This window comes from Prorops nasuta, unplaced genomic scaffold (assembly GCF_024137725.1).
Source record: "Prorops nasuta isolate Cenicafe-Biocafe unplaced genomic scaffold, Cenicafe_Pnas_1.2 PNAS00010, whole genome shotgun sequence".
Lineage (NCBI taxonomy): Eukaryota > Metazoa > Arthropoda > Insecta > Hymenoptera > Bethylidae > Prorops > Prorops nasuta.
Window position 1 is genome coordinate 8017164 of NW_027116807.1, and position 23226 is coordinate 8040389.

A 23226-nucleotide genomic window follows, 5' to 3' on the forward strand; every position below is an offset into this window, starting at 1 on the left:
TTACAGTTTTGTGCGACAACGCGCCGGTCATGCTGGAGTAGCTCTTTGTTTCCCGCTACTGTCAAAAGCTGCAGGTACAGTGGTACACACTACATGCTCAGTTTAGTTTACCGCGTATTAAACGCTTTATAATTGTTTATATTTTTTTTGTATAATATTCGAAGAGAAAATAAAAAATGTTGATTTTATTGTAAAAACAATGATGAGGAACTTAAAAGTTTCCTGAATTAAACATTTAGATATAGAAGGGAAATACGATGATGAGTTTAATTAAAGCTTTTGAGCAACAACCGGTGGAGCGGTTATTTCGTTCATTAATTATTATATATATCCGGTGACTTCAACTCCATCTGCCACATACACAATTTTTATTAAAGCGTTTCGTACAGTTTTATCATGCAACGTTTTTTATAACATTGGAAGAAATAAACAGGAATTTCAGTTTCATTGTAAAAATAATTATGAAATTTTTGGTGAATTTAAATATTTAGAGCAATAGCACATTACGATTAGTATTGTAAAACTTGGTGTACACACAGTGTAGACTTGCAGTGTTCTAATTATAATGTTTGAGTAACAATCGAGGTTTATTAGTCTTTTTATTCATTTATTGGCGCATCTCCCTAGACAGAGTATTAGCGATATTTTTAAATATACAATTTTACATGAAGGTAAATAATATGTATTAGTTTGATGTCTCGTGAGATTATTAAAAGTAAACGACATTGTTGCCATATAGTGAAATTTTTTTCACACTGCTTGGACTCTTTAGGCTTTCATCAGCATATGGACTGCTAGTCATAGAGTGGGAGGACATAAATCCCACAATGTGACAAGAACATTTTCAATTTTGTTCAACATACATTAAATGCTATTTTTCTAAATTTTATAATCTATTATATCCTATATATAAAAGAGAACAAGAAATTTGAAAATTTTTGTCTTACAGGAATACCTATGGGGCGTAAACGTTGGTGGAGAGGGGGATTGGAGCTGTTGCTGCTGCTCAGCATCCTTCATCATGCAATCTTGGCGGATGGAGATGTTGGTCAGTAATATACAATAACTCTCTTTAAAGAATAATTTACTTATAAAACAAAAGAATTAATGTACAAATGAGATTTTTTAGTCCCCTTGAAACGTTATCTTATTTATGAAACGCTAATATACAGGGTGTATCAGCAATAATCCTTTTTTAATTTTAACCACATATTCTTAAGCATAAACTAAGTTGAAAAGTCATGTACCATTAATACGTAAAAGCATCATTGTTGAGATGAATGAATTTTAAACCGATAAATCAGGGCTTTGATTCAACGGAAAAATTACTTTAATTTCACTTTCGTTGACAGTTCCCCTTCAAAAAACAAAAGAAGTTTGTACTTCTCCACCGATCCGTATTGTCGTACACGCACATACACACACTTACGCAACTACGCCGATTATTAATATTACCTCCTAATCTCTTACATTCCTGATCCTGGCGCTGATGAAATTCAATTCCTGCCTATTTTTGATAGAATCGTAGACAGCATCCATTTAGTTTATAAGTCTGGAGAATAATACGGCATTATTTGTAGATTCATTTTCAAGTCGTTTTATCTTTTTGGTAACGCGATATATGAACTGCTCTAAGGTAGTCTAAAAATAAGCATTATATTTAAAAAGCGATTATAAGAAATCATTTTTTTTTTCTGATTTGGAAAATATTACTGTTTCATCAGATAGAGCAATTTGCTGTGTGCATCATTGGATGATCAAAATGACTCGCGCAAAAGAGATTTTCAAATAAAGCCATACTCTTCTCTAGAAATTTCGATCTAAGTGGAGAGCTTGAGGTATCCCTTTAAGAAAAAATAAGCCTTTTTTCATTTTATGAAGGGACAAGTCACAAAATTAAGACTAATTTTTCTTTATACCATAGATTCTCCATAATTTTTGCCTAATACTTTTGGCATAGTGTCTGCCTAAATTGACTTGCTCAACTAGCCGTTTGATAAACCGGAATCTAGTTTACAGTGACTAGAAGGTGATATTGTCACCTAAATGAAATATTTATTAATTCACAAGGGAAATCGTAATAAAATGAAAAGGAAAGCATATAAGTATTTACAACTTATGTGGAATCTTCTCGTACCGAAGAACGTGAGAAAACTATGAATAATAATCTATGGCATTAACCAAAAATTACTCTTAATTTTGCCGCTTGTACTTTTATAAAATGAAAAATGCATTGCGCGTCGAAAAAGTATTTCCAAATTATCTTCTACAATTATAAAAATTTTAATATTTTCATAGGGACCAAATTAGCTCGTATTGATCTGCTTAATTAACTTTGTAAAGGCTTATTTTTTGGATTAAAAAAAAACATTTTTTTAATCGAATATTAATAATAATATTTTATTTCCCATCAAACATTTCGAGAAAGGGAGCCTTTACGACGCTGCGTCAAACTTCAACGAGTAATTTTAGACCAATAAGAAGGAAATATTCCCATAAATGTAGGAGATTTTTTGGAAATACTATTGTAGCGCAACAAGGAAAAATGTGAAAATTTGCCATTGTTGCGCTACAATAGTATTTACAAAAAATCTCCTACATTTATGGGAATATTTGCTTATTTTTGGTCTCAAATTACTCGTTGCAGTTTGGCGTAGTGTCGTAAAGGCTCCCTTTTTCGAAATTATTGATGGGAAATACAATATTATTATTAATATCCGATTTAAAAAATTTTTTAATCCAAAAAATAAGCTATTACGTTAATTAAGTAGATCAATACAAGCCAATTTAGTCCCTATGAAAATATTAAAAAATTTTAAATTGTAGAAGATAATTCGGAAGTACTTTCTCAACGCGCAATGCATCCCCTTACTGAGGTCAAAATTATCATAGAAGTCTATGGCATTACTTAAAACTCAATTTTCGAGTAATTTTGCATTTCCAATGATGTAGCAAACTGCTCTATCTTTTGAAAAAGCAGAATTTTGAAAAACAGAGAAAAATAAAATTTCTTATAATCGCTGTTTAAATATAATATTTATATTTTGACTATTGTAGAGCAGCTCATATGTCATGTCACCGAAAAGACTAAGCGGCTTCAAAATTAATCTAAAAATAATGACGTATCATTCTCCACAATTTTGAACTTAGTAGGCGCTTTTGAGGATCCTTTTAAAATTTGCAAGAAATAAACTTCATATGGTGCTTGAATTAGGAATGTAGGACATTAGGAGGTAATATTAATAATCGGCGTAGTTGCGTGCGTGTACGACACTACGGATCGATGGAGAAGTACAAACTTCTTTTGTTTATTAAAGGGGAACTGTCAACGAAAGTGAAATTAAAGTAATTTTTCCGTTGAATCGAAGCCCTGATTTATCGGTTTAAAATTGAATTATCTCAGCAATTATGTGTTTGCGAATGTCATAGTATAGGAGTTTTCTACTTAGTTTATGCTCAAGAATATGTGGTTAAAAATAAAAGCATCATTGCTGTTACACATATATATTGCTAAATACGTGCGCGCGTAAACATTGATAGAATATTCTTACTCTACCCTCTTCGCCCCTCCCCTACTACTATTCTATTATAAGACTATCGAAAGAATGTCTGCTCAAGAAGAAAAAAGAAAGAATACTTTGGCTACACGTATTTTACATAATTTTTGCTGTAAAATGGACCCACAAAAAACAAGCTTCGCTTGTAAAAAAGGACGGCAAGTACATAAGTCGTATTTAGCATAAATAATATAGTAATATAAAATATTTTAATTAAAAAAAGTAGTGAAATCCAAATGTTAGGTAAGTATAAATTTTTACCATGGAAAAAATTGAAATTTGGAAAAAAGTAAATAGTAATACAAAAATTAATTGCCGGGCCCGTAATATCCATGTGTAAGTCACTATCTTGCTATATAAGCGTTGCTTCTCGTAAGTTAAAAATGTGGCTATTTAATACGATTGCATACAACGGGTCCGTCAAGTAATTTTTGTATTACTATTTACATTTTTTCCAAATTTCAATTTTTATCATAGTAAAAATTTATACTTGCCTAACATTTGGATTTCACTATTATTTTTAATTAAAATATTTTATATTACTATATTTTAATCATGCTAGATACGACTTATGTACTTGCCGTCCTTTTTTTACAAGCGAAGCTTGTTTTTTGTGGGATGAAAGCTTGTTCAAATGCAATTTAAGGAGAGCTTTACTTAAATCATGACAATTGATCATTCATTGAAATAAATTGGTTTAAAAATTGAGACGGCCAAACTTGCTGTATAAGTTACACGGTAGTGTTCGGCGGTATAGATATGTCATTATCTACTTTTATATATATTTGCCGTCGAGACACTACCGTGTCTCTTGATACCGTAATATATTCTACAGAAAAAAACTGCGGTTCAATAATAATAATTACACGGTAGCGCTCAACGATATATTCAAGGTATAACAATACGACCGCCTTTTCTCGTAACCGGAGGTTCGGGGTGACAACCTGAGTGTACGTTCAAAATTTCGTTCGAATCGGTCAAGGAGTTTAAAAGTTATATTCCCGTTGAAAAATCACCCTTCTTCGGTCTCTTTCGAATAACTTTGACAGCACAATGGAAAGTAGAGAAAGCGAAAAAACAATATTGACGAACACCCCGCTAGAAAGGAAAAATTATCGATTGCGCGCGATGATAAAGTTTCCATTTATTTCTTTAATTTCACTATTTAAATTAATTTCAAGAATAGCAAAATCTTATTCACTATAATTCCAATTCAATCCAGTACAAGTATCATTGACTGAATTGATGGAAATAGCGAGTTAACGTAATGAAAAGGAAAGTATCAGAAGCTAAGATGTAAAAAGTGCACTAATAAGTTAACACAAGTAATGCATGAAAGCGTTCTCTTTCTGCTGACGAAGCTGAAAGGAATGTTTTAAAATGAATGCGTCAATAATGAGAAAATTAAACTCACCGATTTAATGTTCACCAAATTCCTTTAAATCGGAATTTTGGAATAGCTTCAAACTGTCTCTTCGATGTTTTTCACAAAGAATTATTATTACTTTTGCCTTTAATCACTCGTAAATTTAATGAAATAATTATTAACCTACGTTTTCTCCCAACGCTAGTTAATTCGGCACTTTTGAACTATTTGAAGTAGGCTGAAGAGAAAAACAGAGGAGGAGAAAGAAAGAGAGAGATAGAGTAATCAATAATTAGTTTCGACCAAAATGTGTAATGCTTAAAATTTCTCTAACAAAAATTTGATAAATGGGAAAGTCTCGTTGAAAATATTGGTCTATCTACGCACGCACATACTTCCCTTGTGAAGTAGTCGGAACGACAGAGAAAGGAGCAATTAGCAAAATAAAGGGAAAAAAAGGCTGATAACAATGGTCGAAACTATTTATTGAGTATTCTTTCTCTCTGTATCTTTCTTCAGCCTACTTCAAACAGTTCAAAACTGTCAAATTAGCCAGTGTTTTGAGAAAACGTAGGTTAATACTTATTTCTTTAAATTCACGAGTGATTAAAGGCAACATCTGTGGTAGTGCTTTCTGCAAGTCATCGAGGAGCCAGTTTGAAGTTTTTCCAAAACTCCGATTTAAAAGAAACTTGGTGAACATTAAATCAGTGAGTTTAATTTCCTTTATCATTGATGCATTGACTTTAAACCATTCTCTTCAGCGCTTCGTCAGCTGAAAGAAAACGCTTTCATGCATTGCTTATTAACTTATTATTAGTGCACTTTTTACATCTTAGCTTCTGATACATTTCTTTTCATTATGTCAATTCGCTTTTTCCATCAATTCAGTCAATGATATATGTACTGAATTGAATTGGAATTATAGTAAAGAGGATTTTGCTATTCTTAAAATTAATTTATATAGCCAGATTAAAGAAATAAATAGAAAATGTATCACTGCGCGCGATCGATAATTTTTCCTTTCTAACGGGGTGTTCATCAATTGTTTATTCACTTTCTCCACTTTCCATTGTGCTGTTAAAGTCGTTTGAAAGGGAGCGAAAATGGGTAATTTTTGAACGGGAATATAACTTTAAAACTCCTTGACCGATTCGAACGAAATTTTGGACGTACACTCGGGTTGTTACACCAAACCTCCAGTAGGTGGTCGTTTCGTTACTGTATATGTACTTGCTGTCGATACACTACCGTGTTTTTTGATAATAATAATAAAACTAGGAGTACTACACTTTATATTTAGTTAATTAATGCAATATTACATAAAGTTTCATGGAAATATTATAAATAAATAATATTTTTGAAAACATTGTGTAAACTTCGGCAAATGAAAAAAATATAAGAATAGTTAAATAATCAGAATTATTCAATAATTATAAGAAATCGATAATTACACGTCGTCTGACTCCGCGAGACTTCATTTCTACCTAACATTAGTCCACAGTAAAATGGCACGTTTGAAACAATAATGTCGAGCAAATATATTCGTATAAAAATGTTTATCATTATTCATGTAAAATCGAGGTGCTCTGTTTAAGTACAAAGATTACAATAAAATAAATTAACGAATACACCAAATATAAGAACAATACTAAGAAAAAATACGTATAAATTGTCTGGCGATAAAACTCCGTTTCTACTTAAAACTCATCCTACAAGTTTGTTAAAAACCCATATAGATCTCGGGTAAATATTTCATTATTATAATGAAGCATTAATAAAAACGTACATTGCGAGACGTGTACAAATATTGCAGTTAAATTGACAAGTGAAAAGAAAAAGGAAGAATAATATACGAATAATAGATACAAGTGCAGCGCCTGGCTATAAAGCTCTATCTTCACTTAAGATTTGCCCATGTTTCGTTAAAGATTTATAAATCTCTCATGCAAATATTTATTTACTATATATTTAATTATTAATCGAAGTACACAAAGACGGCAAGGTGCGTGATTGAAATGCAATGTTTTGGAAGAGGAAAGAGAGAGAGAGAGAGAGAGAGAGAAATATATGTAGAGTTAAATTTTGAAGAGAGAGATTGCGTGTGTGTTCGCCTATGCTAGCCACTGGAGCGTTATCGAGCCGTCGTCATCCCACGCAGCCACCGCCTTCGCAAACCTATGTTCCTTTTTAACCCCCACCCTCCCCTTGACTACCCCTTCAACCCTCTGTTTTCCCTTCCTATAATATTGCGAGCCCCTTACTTCTGCGTATCTTTTCTCACTGGCCTACAAGCGATAGAACACTCCCTTTAATTTCACCCACAATAAGTGCTCGTGTTATTCTACTAATTCTTCATTTCAAGACAATTTGCTTAATTTATTACATTTAACATAAAAACTCTCTCGCAAGAATTTTGCAAGAACCTCATTAGTATATATATATATGGGTGTTCCACTTAAAGTGACCCACAGCATAGATGAGCATAGATACAAAAACATGCGTATCTTTTTAACTATAAGAGATATTCAATTTTTGCGTAGGATCTTTTCTGAGCCTCTTGTTATTGGCTTTGAAAAAAGTTATATGCAAAAATTGAATATCTCTTATAGTTAAAAAGATACGCATGTTTTTGTATCTATGCTCATCTATGCTGTAGGTCACTTTAAGTGGAACACCCGTATATGAGCAATTCCACCAATTCGGGAATTGGTTTACCGACGCACATCCCAGATTTTTTTTTATATTCTCAGATCTTGTATTCTTTATCGAGAAATCATTCTTTAATTTTTTTCAGAATTTTTTATCCATTATTTACGACGTGGTTATATTGGAAAGTTTTTAATTTTAAGTACGTTCTACCTTTTAATTAATTTTCTATACTTTTTCAAATAACTTTTTAAATTTTTTTACACGTGATTTCCATGTAAAAAAATCTCATCTTTCCAGTGGAATAATTGTTCTTTTAGAAACATCACTTTATACCGAAGAAATTAGCGTTTAAAGTATAAAAATCAATTTTTCAGGAAATGCGTTTTATTTTTTAGTACTATTTTCGTAAAGTTGAAAAAATTTCACATGAAACCAGTAACTTTCAAAATAGGATTCCTATTAAAACTCGTCGAATCGATAATAATAAAAAGAAGAAATAATCAATAGTTTACCACAAGTATTATGGACTATCTCGATTCTGATGGACTTTTTTTCCAAGTACGACACTAGAGTCTGTAATATTTATTCGAAATGACTTAATTTTATTATTGTAAGTCCCGGTGTCTTTGCGTAAAAATCGGGATTATGTAGGAGTACCAGATTAAATTTGTTTAATTGCAGTAATAGCTCCCCCAATGTGATTTTCTACTCTGTATATAATTTTTTATTTTTAAATCAACTTCAAACCTACAAATTTTAAACCTTGAACTTTCAAAACAAGAGTATATTTAGGGTTGGGGAACAAAAAATTTTGGTTGGTACTCCTTACGTAATCTCGACTTTTACGCAAATACACTGGCACTTACAGTAATAAAATTAAGTCATTTCGAATAAATATTACAGACTCTAGTGTCATACTTGGAAAAAACGTCCCATAGAACCGAGATAGTCCATAATACTTGCGGTAAACTATTTATTATTTCTTTTTCTTTTTATTATTATCGATTCGACGAGTTTTAATAGGAATTCCATTTTGAAAGTTACAGGTTCCATGTGAATTTGTCTCAACTTTACGAAAAAAACACTAAAAAAAAATACACATTTCTTGAAAAATTGATTTTTATACTTTAAACGCTAATTTCTTCGGTATAAAGTGATGTTACTAGAAAAATATTCCACTGGAAGGGTGAGATTTTTTTACATGGAAATCAGGTGTGAACAAAATTTATTAAGTTATTTGAAAAAGTATAGAAAATAAATTAAAAGGTAGGACGTATTTAAAATCAAAAAATTTCCAATATAACCACGTCGTAAATAATGGATAAAAAATTCTGAAAAAAATTAGTGAATCATTTTTCGATAAAGAGTACAAGATCTGAGAATATCAAAAAAATCTGGGATATGCGTCGGTAAACCAGTTCCCGAATTGGTGGAATTGCTCATATACAGGGTGTAACGAAACGACCGCCTTTTCTCGTAACTGGAGGTTAGGGGTGACAAACTGAGTGCACGTGTAAAATTTCGTTCGAATCGTTCAAGAGATTTAAAAGTTATTTCTATTTAAAAATCACCCTTTTTCAGTCCTTTTCGAACGACTTTAACTGCATAATGGAAAGTGGAGAAAGTGAAAAACAATTGATGAGCACCCAGCTAGAATGTAAAAATTATCGATCGCGTGCGGTAATACTTTTGCTATTTATTTCTTTAATCTGGCTATTAGATTAATTTTAAAAATAACAAAATCCTTTACATTACAATTCCAATTCAATTCAGTACAAGCATCATTGACTGATTTGATGGAAAGAGCGAGTTGACGCAATGTAAAGGAAACTATCAAAAGCTAAGATATCGCGCGAGCGCAATGATAACTTAACAGACAATGCATGAGGGCATTCTCTTTCTACTAACGAAGCTAAAGGGAATGATTCAAAATCAATACATTGATGAAAGAGAAAACTAAACTCACCCATTAAATGTTCTGCAAATTCCTTTAAATCGAAGTTTTTGAAAAAGCTTCAAACTGGCTCCTCGATGATTTCCAGAAAGCACACTATCACTGATTTTGCATTTAAACACTTGTGAATTTAAACAAATTAGGTATTAACCTACGTTTCTTCAAAACACTGGTGAATTTGACACTTTTGAACTGTTTGAAGTAGGGTGATTAAGAGTGGTCGAAACGAACGATTGATTATTCTATCTCTCTGTGTCTCTCTTTTCAGCCTACTTCAAACAGTTCAAAAAGTGTCAAATTAACCGGTGTTTTGAAGAAACGTAGGTTAACACCAAATTTGCTTAAATTCGCGAGTTCTTAAATGCAAAATCAATGAAAGTGTGCATTCTGGAAATCATCGAGGAGCCAGTTTGAAGCTTTTTCAAAAACTTCGGTGTAAAGGAACTTGGAGAACAATAATGGGTAAGTTTAATTTTTTCTATCATCAATGAATTGATTTTAAATAATTCTTTTTACCTTCGTTTGTAGAAAGAAAATGCCTTGATGTGTTTCCTATTAAATTATCAGTGCTGTCGCGTGACATCTTACCTTTTGATACTTTCCTTTTCATTCTATCTTCTCCCTCTTTCCATCAATTCAGTCAATGATACTTGTATTGAATTGATTTGGAATTGTAATGAAAAGGATTTTGCTATTTTTAAAATTAATCTAATAGCCAAATTAATGAAATAAATAGCAAATGTATTATCGCGCGCGATCGATAATTTTTACATTCTAGTGGGGTGTTCGTCAATTGTTTATCCACTTTCTTTACTTTATTATGCACAGTTAAAGTCGTTCGAAAAGGACCGAAAAACGGTGAGTTTTAAATGGAAATAACTTTTAAACCCCTTGAACGATTCGAACCAAATTTTACACGTGAATTTGGATGGTTACCCCGAACCTCCAGTTACGAGAAAAGGCGGTCGTTTCGTTACACCCTGTATACAGAGTGTTTTGCGTAAGACGCCCTGTGTATATATATATATATATATATATATATAAATTATTTTCATGATAAATCTTTAAGGTGATTAGTATTTTAAAATATTTTTTTTAGGTTTAAAAAGCTTGTCTTTCTCTTAAATCGCCTTTCTTTTCTTCCTCGATAAAACAATAATTTTAATGACGTTGAAACGACTGAAGTTTTGAACATAATGACGTGAAAATGATAAATTTCTGTTAAAGCCTTATTTTCCCTTCTAATTGAAGACATTATCTCGCAGCATCCGAAGCATCTTCTCACTGGCTCATAAACAATAATACAGTTTCCTCTAATTTCATTCAGAATACGCGCTAATCTTATTCTACTCTTAATTTGACACAATTTACTTGCTTTATTGGATATAATATATCAGATTCCTCGTCGAAACACTACAAAAACCTACATATATAGAGCAGTATATAAAAAATATATTAATATACTTATCATAATAAAATGTTAAAGCGATAAGTATTTTAAAATGTATTTTTTTATATTCTCTTTTATTCTTCTGAAGCGATATTGTAGAAACTTCTTACCTCTGTGTATTTTCTTACCAATGTACAAAGAAAAAAGAACAGTTTCTTTAATTTCATCGAGAATGATATACGTGCTGATTTTATTTCACTCTATATTCAAAATAATTTTTCTATTTTATTCGATATACATATTTTGAAAAAAAGAAAACAAAACACTTGATTTAATTAAATCTCTCTTTAAATAGAACCAATTAAATTTGTTCATGGATTATACATTTGAAGGAAATCAAAATTGAATCTATTTAAGGGGAGATATATACCTAGAAGCCGGAAAAAAATGTCATTTTATTAATTTTTTTAAGGAAAACTATTTAAAATTTTGGATTGGGGTTTCAATTATCTAAAAACATATACATTCAATTATGTGTTCAATTTTTTTTATTTAAAAATTTCAAGTAAATCTAATGTAATACAACGATCATGGTTGCTTCGTAAAAAAATACACGTATGCGGAACCAGTTAGCCTTTCTTAAAAAATCACCTGAGAAAGAAAATCGAAAAAGATTATTAAATTAGATACTATAATCTAGTCTTTGTCATAGCCGGTTTTGAAAATATTGTTTTATGACAAAATGGCAGATGTTTAAACAAAAGTAGTGATTTTCGGACCAAAAATTAGTTACTATTTTGCCTATAAAACAAAATCTAAGTTACGGAAAAAAATCCTATGACAAAGGCTAGATAATTGTATATAGAATAACTACACAAAATTTCAAAGCAATCGGTTCATTAGTTTTCGAGAAATTTCTGGTACCGATTTGAAAAATGTAGTTCTGAGAAAAACGCGTTTGAAAATTTGGGAATTAATCAATCATTAAATTTGTCACACACACAACTTACAATGAGTTCTATTTCTGCAAGCTATTTCTGGCAGTGAATAACGGTAATATAGTATGTTCCTTCATACTTGAAAGGATGTTTAAGGATACCCCACACAGGGATACCAGTTCTTCATACAAAAGAAACACGAAGGGTCTAAGGATCCCTTGCCACTACCTATCTGCCGGTTTGGAGTGAAAAATCAGTTTCACTTTCTCAGCTGTAACTAGCTTATTTTTAGAAAATTTAACTTGCCGTTTTCATGAGATATTCTAGAGACATCAAGCTTAAAGAAAATGCAAAAAAAAATTGATTTTTTTTCGACCATCTAGGTGTATATCTCCCCTTAATTCAATTCCATTAATATATCTAGCATATAAATACTTCCTTAACGTCACTTTTTAAAAAGATTTATTTCAAGGAAATTAATATTTCCTCGATTTAAATACTCCGCAAAAATCACGTAATCTATATTATTTGTAATAAATTATTGCTAAGGAAATAATTTTATTGTTTTATCTTTCAAACCGTTTTTCTTCCTTAGATACAAATACAAAAAATTTAATCTACCATAAAACTGGTTTATTGAAGGGTAAAGAAAGAAAGTCGATGCAATTATATATTAATTCTATTGTAATCTTATTAAGGGGATGCATTGAGCGATTCAAACACTCATTCAAGTTTATCTTCCAAACTATTAGGAATATGAACTTTTTTGTAGAGATTAAATTTACTCTTTTGACTGCACTGAAGCGCACTACAAACTCGGTTTCTCAAAATTATAAAAAAAAAAATTCATAAAAATTATAAATACTTGTAATTTTGTTGGTCATAATAATATTAAAATTAGACGTTGTAGCGCGCTAAAGAAAAGTTCTATGACTAATTTGAGACCAGGAAGAAACAAATATACCTAAAAATGTGGAAGATTTTTTTGAAAAACTATATTAGCTATTGAAAGACAAGTTTTACACTGTTTTACCGACGGAGAAGTTCCACAGTGCGTTAGACAAGGACAGGCGTATTAGCTCTCTCGCTTTAGAAGGGGTACCAACTCTCTCCCCATCATTCCCCGCTAAACAAACCAACTCTCCTACACACAGCAAGATGGCTGGCTAACGCTGCCTGTCGGTGTGAATCCGTAGCAGAATGAAAGAACAAATAATTATTTGTTGATTTCAGGGTTAGATTTTCGCAAATCCGGTGATGTACCGCCCTTCCATATCATTTCCGACAGCTACTATAAATTTCTCAAATCATTTTATCATCTACAAGTCTCAAAAAACGTGAATTAGTTGACGAAAGCATAACTCGTAGCAGCCGACGCTGGTCGTTAAGTTGTGTAGCGCATCACCTACGAGCACCAACACACAGCAAAACGGCTGGCTAACGCTGCCTGTCGGTGTGATTCCGTAGCGGAATAATGGAAGAACAAATAATTATTTGTAGATTTCAGGGTTAGGTTTTCGCAAATCCGGCGTTGTACCGCCCTTCCATATCATTTCCGACAGATACTATAAATTTCTCAAATCATTTTATCATCTACGAGTCTCAAAAAACTTGAATTAGTTGACGAAAGCGTGACTCGTAGCAGCCAACCTGATCGCTAAGTTGTGTAGCGCAGCAGCGTCGGCTGCTACGAGTCACGCTTTCGTCAACTAATTCACGTTTTTTGAGACTTGTGGATGATAAAATGATTTGAGAAATTTATAGTAGCTTTCAGAAATGATATGGAAGGGCGGTACAACGCCGGATTTGCGAAAACCTAACCCTGAAATCTACAAATAATTATTTGTTCTTCTATTATTCCGCTACGGATTTACACCGACAGGCAGCGTTAGCCAGCCATCTTGCTGTGTGCAGGAGAGTTGGTTTGTTTAGCGGGGAATGATGGGGAGAGAGTTGGTACCCCTTCTACAGCGAGAGAACTAATCAGCCTGTCCTTGTCTAATGCACTGTGAAACTTCTCTGTCGGTAAAACAGTTTAAAACTTGTCTTTCTTTCAATAGCTAATTTAGTTTTTCAAAAAAATCTTCCACATTTTTAAGTATATTTGTTTCTTCTTGGTCTCAAATTAGTCATAGAACTTTTCTTTAGCTAGCTACAACGCCTACAATGCCTAATTTTCAATATTATTATGACCAACAAAATTACAAGTATTTATAACTTTTATGAATTTTTTTTTTATAATTTTGAGAAACCGAGTTTGTAGTGCGCTTCAGTGCAGTGCAATGAGTAAATTTAATCTCTACAAAAAAGTTCATATTCCTAATAGTTTGGAAGATAAACTTGAATGAGTGTTTGATTCGCTCAATGCATCCCCTTAAGATAATGCAACGTGAAAGTCAATAATGGTACTTTTAGTCTGCTAGCCATTAATTACTTAATTACATAATTGTATACTATATAATCCGATGGATCTATCAGCAGATAGCCAAATGTCGCTCAAAGTAATTACACATAAAATCATTAATGTTGTTATCATCTTTATTGTGGATAAATTTAAATATTAATCATCTTAAAATATATTATAATTTTATTAATTACACACGGAAACAAGATATGTAATATATATATATATATATATATAGGTCATTCTTTGCCAAATAGGCCATCCTCCCTGCTCACTTCAATTTTTAAGATAAAATAGTTTTCAACATACGAAAAGTTTTATTGAAATGTCTATTTTTCAATGCCGTCAGGCTTTTTTGAAAATTCAAAATTGCCAACCCAGAAACAAGGCTGAAATAGAAGGATGCGTTAAATTTTATTTAATATTTTGCAATAACTTTTTTATATAGTTTAATGAAATTATTCTACATACGCTTTTATTATGTTTTTTGTTAAAATGGCCGGTAAAATGTCATAAAATCCACAAAATTAATTTTTTTCTATTAATTTTTTCTTAAAAACTGCAGGCTTAAATAAAAATTGCTGTAGAAGAAAAATGTCTTAGAATTTATTGAAAACTACTCTCAAATTTTTTGGCAATGATTTTTGATTTTTTGAAAGATAGCAAAATTAAAATATTAAAAAAATGTTAAAAGTATTATTCAATTAATTCTAAAACATTTCTCTTCTACTGCAATTTTTATTTAAGCCTGAAATTTCGAAGAAAAAATTAATAAAAAAAAAATCAAATTTGTAAATTTTTTTACTTTTTACTGCCATTTTGGTAAAGAAACATAAAGAAGCCTATGTAGAGTAATTTTGTAAACCAGATGAGAAAGTTATTGTAAAATATGAAATTAATGTTTACGCATCCTTCTATTACAGCTTTGCTTCCGGGTCGGCCATTTTGAATTTTCAAAAACGCCTGACGACATTAAAAAATAAACATTTCAACGAAAATTTTCATATGCTAAAAACTATTTTATCTCAAAAAATGAAGTGGGTATGGGGGTGGCCAAATTGGCAAAGAATGCCCCATATACATACAGGGTGATTCTCTAGCGGCGGGACATAGGAGATTGGTGTTAGTTGATTATAGCACCCGTAATGATGAAATCCAAGAATCCTGATTGGTCAATATCGTATAGTGCCAACTTAAAATAGGCCATTACCAATATTTTGATACAAAAAATGAGACCCATCCGCCACTTTGGAGTAAAAGTGTTTACACACTTTTCGTAAATAGAAGCAGAAGGAAATGAATGAGCTGTCAAAAGTAGTGATTCCGATTAATTTGTGATAAGTGTAACTTTGGCAAATAAAAGTGATGATTGCAATAAAAAGAGGAGATAGGGAAGAACTTGGTTTTCATAAAATTTGTTATTTAATGTATTAATCATGACTGACTCAATGAGAACTTAAATATTTTTTTTTTTATGGAAATGGATAACATCTGATAGGTCATTGTGTCCACTGGTATAACAAGAAGTTTGAGTTTGTTGTTACAAAAATACACTTGATTATTAAAGAAGATGGAAACGCTGTAATGTAAGGCTTTGACTGAACTCATTGAGTCAGTCATGGTTAATACATTAAATAACAAAATTTATGAAAACCAATAGTTCTTCCCTATCTCCTCTTTTTATTACAAACATCACTTTTATTTGCCAAAGTTACACTTATCACAAATTAATCTGAATCACTACTTTTGACAGCTCATTCATTTCCTTCTGCTTCTATTTACGAAAAGTGTGTAAATACTTTTACACCAAAATGGCGGATGGGTCTCATTTTTTGTATCAAACTATTGGTAATGGACTATTTTAAGTTGGCACTATACGATATTGACCAATCAGGGTTCTTGGATTATTTCATCATTCTGGGTGCTATAATCAACTAATATCAATCTCCTATGTCCCGCCGTTAGAGAATCACCCTGTATATATAGGGTGTCCCACAAATGATGGCCATGCCAATACCATCGGATAGGAGACAAATTGTAAGTAAAAAAATTGTAGAAACTTTTTTCCCTTTACCATTAGTTAAAAAGTTATTTGCAATTAAAGATGATCGATTAAAGTAGCCTTTCTTAAAGAGGAAGATTATTTTGGTTGCATTATAAGGTCAAAAATGCTAAGATTCTGTGAATTAAAATAATAAGAGAAACACAAAGTCAAACATCCACTTAAGCCTATGAAACGATTGAAGGCCGATCGGCAGTTTCGAGTGCAAGCACCATAAAAACAATCGAAACAAAAACTTTCGTAAAAAGCTATAAGCTAAGATTGAAACTTTTGCAACTTTCGTCTTACAAATTAATAATTTATATTTTTAAATTGTGCATATTTTTACGATGAAAATGAGTTCGAACGCAACATAATTACGTCAATTCTAGAAAGTATTAATGAATAGTATCGCTAAAAATAGTCATAATTATGTCACGTTTGGACTCATTTTCATCGGAAGAATAGGTAGAATTAAACAACAATTATTATTTATTTGTTAAATGAAAATTATAAAAGTTTCAAACCTAGCTTATAGCTTTACTCGAAAGTGTTTATGTTTTGATTGTTTTTATGGCGTTTGCACTCGAGACTGCCGATCGGCCTTCAATCACTTCATAGGCTCAAGTGGATGTTTGGCTTTGTGTTTTTCTTAGTATTTTAATTCACAAAATCTTAGTATTTTTTACCTTATAATGCGACCAAAACAATCTTTCTCTTTAAGAATGGCTATTATAATCGAGAATCTTTAATTGCAAATAACTTCTTAAACAAGAATGCTAACCAAACTGTTTTTAGAATTTTTTCGCTTAGAATTTCGTATCCTACCCGACGGTATTGACGTGGCCATCGTTCATGGGACACCCTGAATATATAAGAGAGAATTCTAATTTAGTAATCAGATGCGGAGAGAATTACGATTTACTGATAGCAGTTTTATAAGATGATTAATGTTAATATCGTCTGTGATGGATAAATTTAAACAATATTAATGATCAAACACACTCATAAAGTGTATTGTACCTTTTTTAATTATATAAAAAAGTAGTATGAACTTTTCAAGAAAATGAGGTAAATATGGATTATTTCGATATCATTTATATAACATAATTAATGTTAATGTCATGTGTATTGGATAAATTTAAAAAATATCAATGACTCAATGTTTATTGTAATTTAATTAATTATATGATAACAAGATATTGTGTGTGTGTAGGTCTGTTTAATAACGAGAAATGGAAGGGAATACAGATTTTTAAAAGTAATTATTAAAGATCGTTAATGTTTTATATGATTTATATTGAATAAAATTGAAAAGTACGTGTTAATGATCATAATGTAGATTGTAATTTAATTAAATATATATGTAGAAATAAGATATTGTGTATACGTGTCTATTTAGCAACGAGAAATGAGGGAAATACAGATTTTTAATAGCAATTATAAAAGGCCCACAAAAAATAAGCTTCGCTTGTAAAGAAAGAACGGCAACTACATAAGTCGTATCTAGCATAATTAATATAGAAATATAAAATATTTTAATTAAAAAAAATAGTGAAATCAAAATGCTAGGCAAGTATAAATTTGTGTTACCATGATGAAAGTTAAAATTTGGAAAAAGGAAAATAGTAACACAAAAAATATACTTGCCGGTGGCCCGTTGTATGCAATCCTATTAAGGGGATCCATTGCGCGTCGAGAAAGTACTTCCAAATTATCTTCTACAATTTTAAAAATTTGAATATATTCATAGGGACCAAATTGGCTCGTATTGATCTGCTTAATTAACGTAAAGGCTTATTTTTTTAATTAAAGCAAAAAAAAATTTTTAAATCGGATATTAATAATAATATTTTATTTCCCATCAATAATTTCGAAAAAGGGAGCCTTTACGACGCTGCGCCAAACTTCAACGAGTAATTTAAGACCAACAAGAAGCAAATATTCCCATAAATGTAGAAGATTTTTTGGAAATACTATTGTAGCGCAACAATGGCAAATTTGCACATTTTTCCTTGTTGCGCTACAATAGTATTTCCAAAATATCTTCTACATTTATGGAAATATTTGCTTCTTGTTAGTCTTAAATTACTCGTTAAAGTTTGGCGCAGCGTCATAAAGGCTCCTTTTATCGAAATTATTGATGGGAAATAAAATATTATTATTAATATCCGATTTAAAAAAATTTTTTTTATAATCCAAAAAATAAGCCTTTACGTTAATTAAGCAGATAAATACGAGCCAATTTGGTCCCTATGAATATTTTCAAATTTGTAAAATTGTAGAAGATAATTTGGAAGTATTTTCTCGACGTGCAATGGATCCCCTTAAAGGCCTTCTATAACTATAGTAGCTATAGTAAAGGAACTAATAGTCACAATGGCATGCGCCAGGACTCATTTGAAAAAGAAAACTTTATAGATTTATATAGCGTGAATGAAATGCAAAGAAAAAATGTAGCACTGCTACAACATAACAAAAACTATAAAAAATGACGTTTAAACAGCTTGAGTGTTATTTTCATCAGAATTTTGACGTGCTATCTCACTTTTCGCAACGGATTTAGATTCAGCAGGCAATAAAACCTAAAAAAAAAGCCTATGCGGAGTAATTTCGTAAACCAGATGAAAAAGTTATTGCAAAATATTAAATAAAATTATACGCATCCTTCTATTTCAGCCTAGATTCTGGTTCGGCCATTTTGAATTTTCAGAAAAACCTAACAACATAAAAAATATACATTTCAACGACAATTTTATGATACTGAAAACAATTTTATCTCAAAAATTGAAGTGTGCAGGGGAGGTGGGCCGATTTAATACAGAATGAACCATGTACAAAGTGTATCAACAATGATGCTTTTAATTTTAACCATCTATTCTTGAGCATAAACTAAGTCGAGAAGTCATGTACCATTAATACAGTAAAAGCATCATAGCTAAAATTAATTAATTTTAAACCGATAAATCAGGGCCTTGGTTCAACGGAAAAATTACTTTACTTTCACTTTCGTTGACATTTCCCCTTCAAAAAACAAAAGAAGTTTGTACTTCTCCACCGATCCGTATTGTCGTATACGTACATACACATACACGTACACATACACGCACGCAACTACTCCGATTATTAATATTATCTCCTAATGTCTTACATTCCTGATCCTGATGCTGATGAATTTTATTTTCTGCCTATTTTTAAAAGGATCCTAGAAAGCACCCATTTAGTTGACAAGTCTGGAGAATAAGACGGTGTTATTTGTAGATTAATTTTCAAGTAGTTTTATCTTTTCGGTGATGAAACATATGAAATGCTCTAAGGGAGTCAAAATATAAGTATTATATTAAAAAAGTGATTATAAGAAATCGTTTTTTTTCTGATTTGGAAAATCTTACTGTTTTATCAGATAGAGCAAATTGCTGTGTGCATCATTGGAAGATCAAAATGACTCGCAAAAGAGATTTTCAAGTAAGCCCATACTCTTCTCTGGAAATTTCGATCTAAGTGGAGAGCTTGAGGTATCCCTCTATAAGAATAAATAAGCCTGTTTTTATTTTATGAAACGACAAGCTACAAAACTAAGAATAATTTTTTGATAATGCTGTAGATTATTATTCATAATCTTTGCATGCTCTGAGGTACAAGAAGAGTTCAGATAAGTTAATAAATACTTACGCTTTTCTCTTCGGTTAGTTACGATTTGATTGGTGAATTGTAAAATATTTCATTTTAGTGACAATATCACCTTCTAGTTACTACAAACTAGAATCTGGTCTAGCAATTTGGCTAGTTGTACTAGCAAGTCCACTTAAGCAGACATTATACAAAAAGGCATAAACAATGGACAATCTACGGTCTAAAGAAAAAATTATTCTTAATTTTGTAGATTGTCCCTTCATAAAATGAAAAAATGCTTATTTGTTCTTAAAAGGATCCCTCATGCTCTCCACTTTAGATCGAAATTTCCAGAGAAAACTATGGCCTTACTTGAAAATCTCTTTTATACTAGTCATTTTGATCTTCCAATGATGCATACAGCAAACTGCTCTATCTGATAAAACAGTAAGATTTTCCAAATCAGAAAAAAAACGATTTCTTATAATCGCTTTTTTAATATAATACTTATGTTCAGACAATCTTATAGCAGCTCATATGTCACGTCACCAAAAAGATAAAATGACTTTATAATTAATATACAAATAACGCCTTATCGTTATCCAGAATTTTCAACTTAATAAGTTCTTTCGAGAATCCTTTTAAAAATAAGCAGCATATAAATTTCATCAGCACTAGGATCAGGAATTTAAGACGTCATGAGGTCATATTTGTAATTGGTATAGTTTCAAATGTGTGTGTGTGGCAATACGGAACGGTGAAGTACGGGCTTCTTTTATTTATCGAAAGGGAAGTGTCAACGAAAGTGAAAGTAAAGTAATTTTTCCTTTGAATCAAAATCCTAATTTATCGGTTTAAAATCGATTTATCTCAGCAATGATGCTTTTACGGTATTAATGGTACATGACTTTTCGACTTAGTTTATGCTCGAGAATATTTGGTTAAAATTAAAAGAGCATCATTGCTGATAAACCCTGTATACAGGGTGTAACAGCACTGATGTTTTTACTTTTAACCACATATTCTTGGGGCTAAACTAAGTAAAAAAGTCCTATGCTATAAGGTCCGAAAAAGCATCATTTCTGAAATAAACCAACTTTAAACCGATGAATCAGGGCTTTGATTCAACGGAAAAATTACTTTATTTTCACTTTCGTGGACAGTTCCCCCTCTAAAAACAAAAGAAGCTTGTACTTCTCTGTCGATCAGTATTGTCGTACACGCATATACACACACAAACGCAACTACGTCGATTATTAATATTTCCACCCAATGTCTTATATTCCTGATTCTGGTGCTGATGAAATTCATTTTCTGCCTATTTTTAAAAGAATCCTCGGAAGCACCCATTTAGTTGAAAACTCTGGGCAACGATACGGCGTTATTTGTAAATTAATTTTCAAGTCGTCTTATCTTTTCGGTACGCGACATATGAACTGTTCTAAGGTAGTCAACAAATAAGTGTTATATTAGAAAAGCTATTATAAGAAATTTTAATTTTTTCTGTTTTTGACAATTTTACTGTTTTATTAGATAGAGCTGTTTGCTGTGTGCATCATTGGAAGAGCAAAATGACTCGCGCGTGCGAAAATAGATTCTCAAAAGTAAGACCATAGCCTTGTCTAGAAATTTCAATCTAAGTGGAGAACTTGAGGGATCCCTTTAAGAATAAGTAAGCTTTTTTTATCATTTTATGAAGGGACAAGCCACAAAACTAAAAATTATTTTTTGTTAATGCTGTAAATAATTATTCATAGTCTTTGCACGTTCTTAAGTACGAAAAGATTTGAAAGATAAATTAGTAAATGCTTATGCTTTTCTCTTCACTTTATTACGATTTGCTAGGTGAATTGTAATATATTTCTTTTTGCTGACCATATCAACTTCTAGTCACTATAAACTAGAATCTGACTTAGCAATTGGCAAATTTTACTGGCAAGTCCATTTAGGCAGACACAATGCTAAAAGTACTGGGCAAAAAGGCAAAAACTTTGACCTATCTACGGTATAAAGGAAAAATTATTTTTAATTTTGTGCCTTGTCCCTTCATAAAATGAAAAAATAGCTCATTTATTCTTAAAGGGATCCCTCAAGTTCTCCACTTAGATTCAAATTTCTAGTGGACTAAGGCCTTACTTGATAATCCATTCTCGAGTCATTTTGATCTTCCAATGATGTAGCAACCTGTTCTATCTCATAAAGCAGTGAGACTTCCAAAAACAGAAAAAATACAATTTCTTATAATTGCTTTTATAATAAAATACCTATGTTTTGACTAACATAGAGCAGATTATATGCTGCGCCACCGAAAAGATAAAGCGACTTGAAAATTAATCTCCGAAAAACACCGCATTATTCTCCAGACTTTTCCACCAAATATGAATTTCATCACCACCAGGATCAGGAATGTAAGACATTAGGAGGTAATATTATTAATCGGCGTAGTTGCGTAAGTGTGTGCCTACACCCGTACGACAATACCGATCGACAGAGAAGTACAAACATCTTTTGTTTTTTGAAGGGGAACTGTCAACGAAAGTGAGAGTAAACTAATTTTTCCGTTGAATCAAACCCCTGATTTATCGGTTTAAAATTGATTTATCTCAGCAATGATGCTTTTACAGTATTAATGGTACATGACTTTTCGACTTAGTTTATGCTCGAGAATATTTGGTTAAAATTAAATACATTATTCCTGTTACACCCTGTATATTCAGCTATATACTCTACATATTTTCGTTGTTTAATTACAAGTTTCAATTTAAAAAAAAAAAAACAAGAAAAGTGATAGATGCCATGTGTGTACTAGGGTGTCCGTTAGAAAGGCATTATTTTTGTTTGTTTGTTAACTATATCTAACTTGGTATAGAATCAGATAAAAATGAGGTTTGCAAGAGTCTAGCCGATTTAGGTAGTAAAAACCCGTGCCACCGAAGGATTGAAGTTAAAAACAGGACTTCGTATATAAAAATGAAATTTTTTGACTATTTTGCATGTCATTTCTTCATTCTTCAAACATTTCACACGATGATGTTGCTTTAGTTAGTTTAAGGGTCCTTGAATATGGATCCATAGTGAAATTTATCTTTTGAATTGTTTCAGCCTTTATTTACCGTGTTAATATTTTCTAAAATAACGATTTGAAATAAAAATTCATTATAGCTGTATCTTGAATAATTTCTCCTTTTTTACCTCGGTATCACCGCCCCTTTTCGTTCTGACATATTTGAATATGATAAGATTATGTAAACATTTTTTTAAATTTTTTGTAACATGCGTTTTATGGGTTAATGCTGTTAAAAAAAATTAATT

The 23226-nt window shown here is 31.3% G+C and overlaps 1 protein-coding gene across 1 annotated transcript in view; it reads left to right on the plus strand.

The window, feature by feature from the left end:
* The window catches only part of IA-2 (tyrosine phosphatase IA-2), a 251237-nt gene that overhangs the window by 15036 nt on the left and 212975 nt on the right, over positions 1-23226 (plus strand). The window contains exon 2 of the mRNA XM_066733157.1: positions 950-1048. Coding sequence (XP_066589254.1) covers positions 958-1048 — 91 coding nt within the window. The 5' untranslated portion in view covers positions 950-957. The remainder of the gene's footprint in view (positions 1-949; positions 1049-23226) is intronic.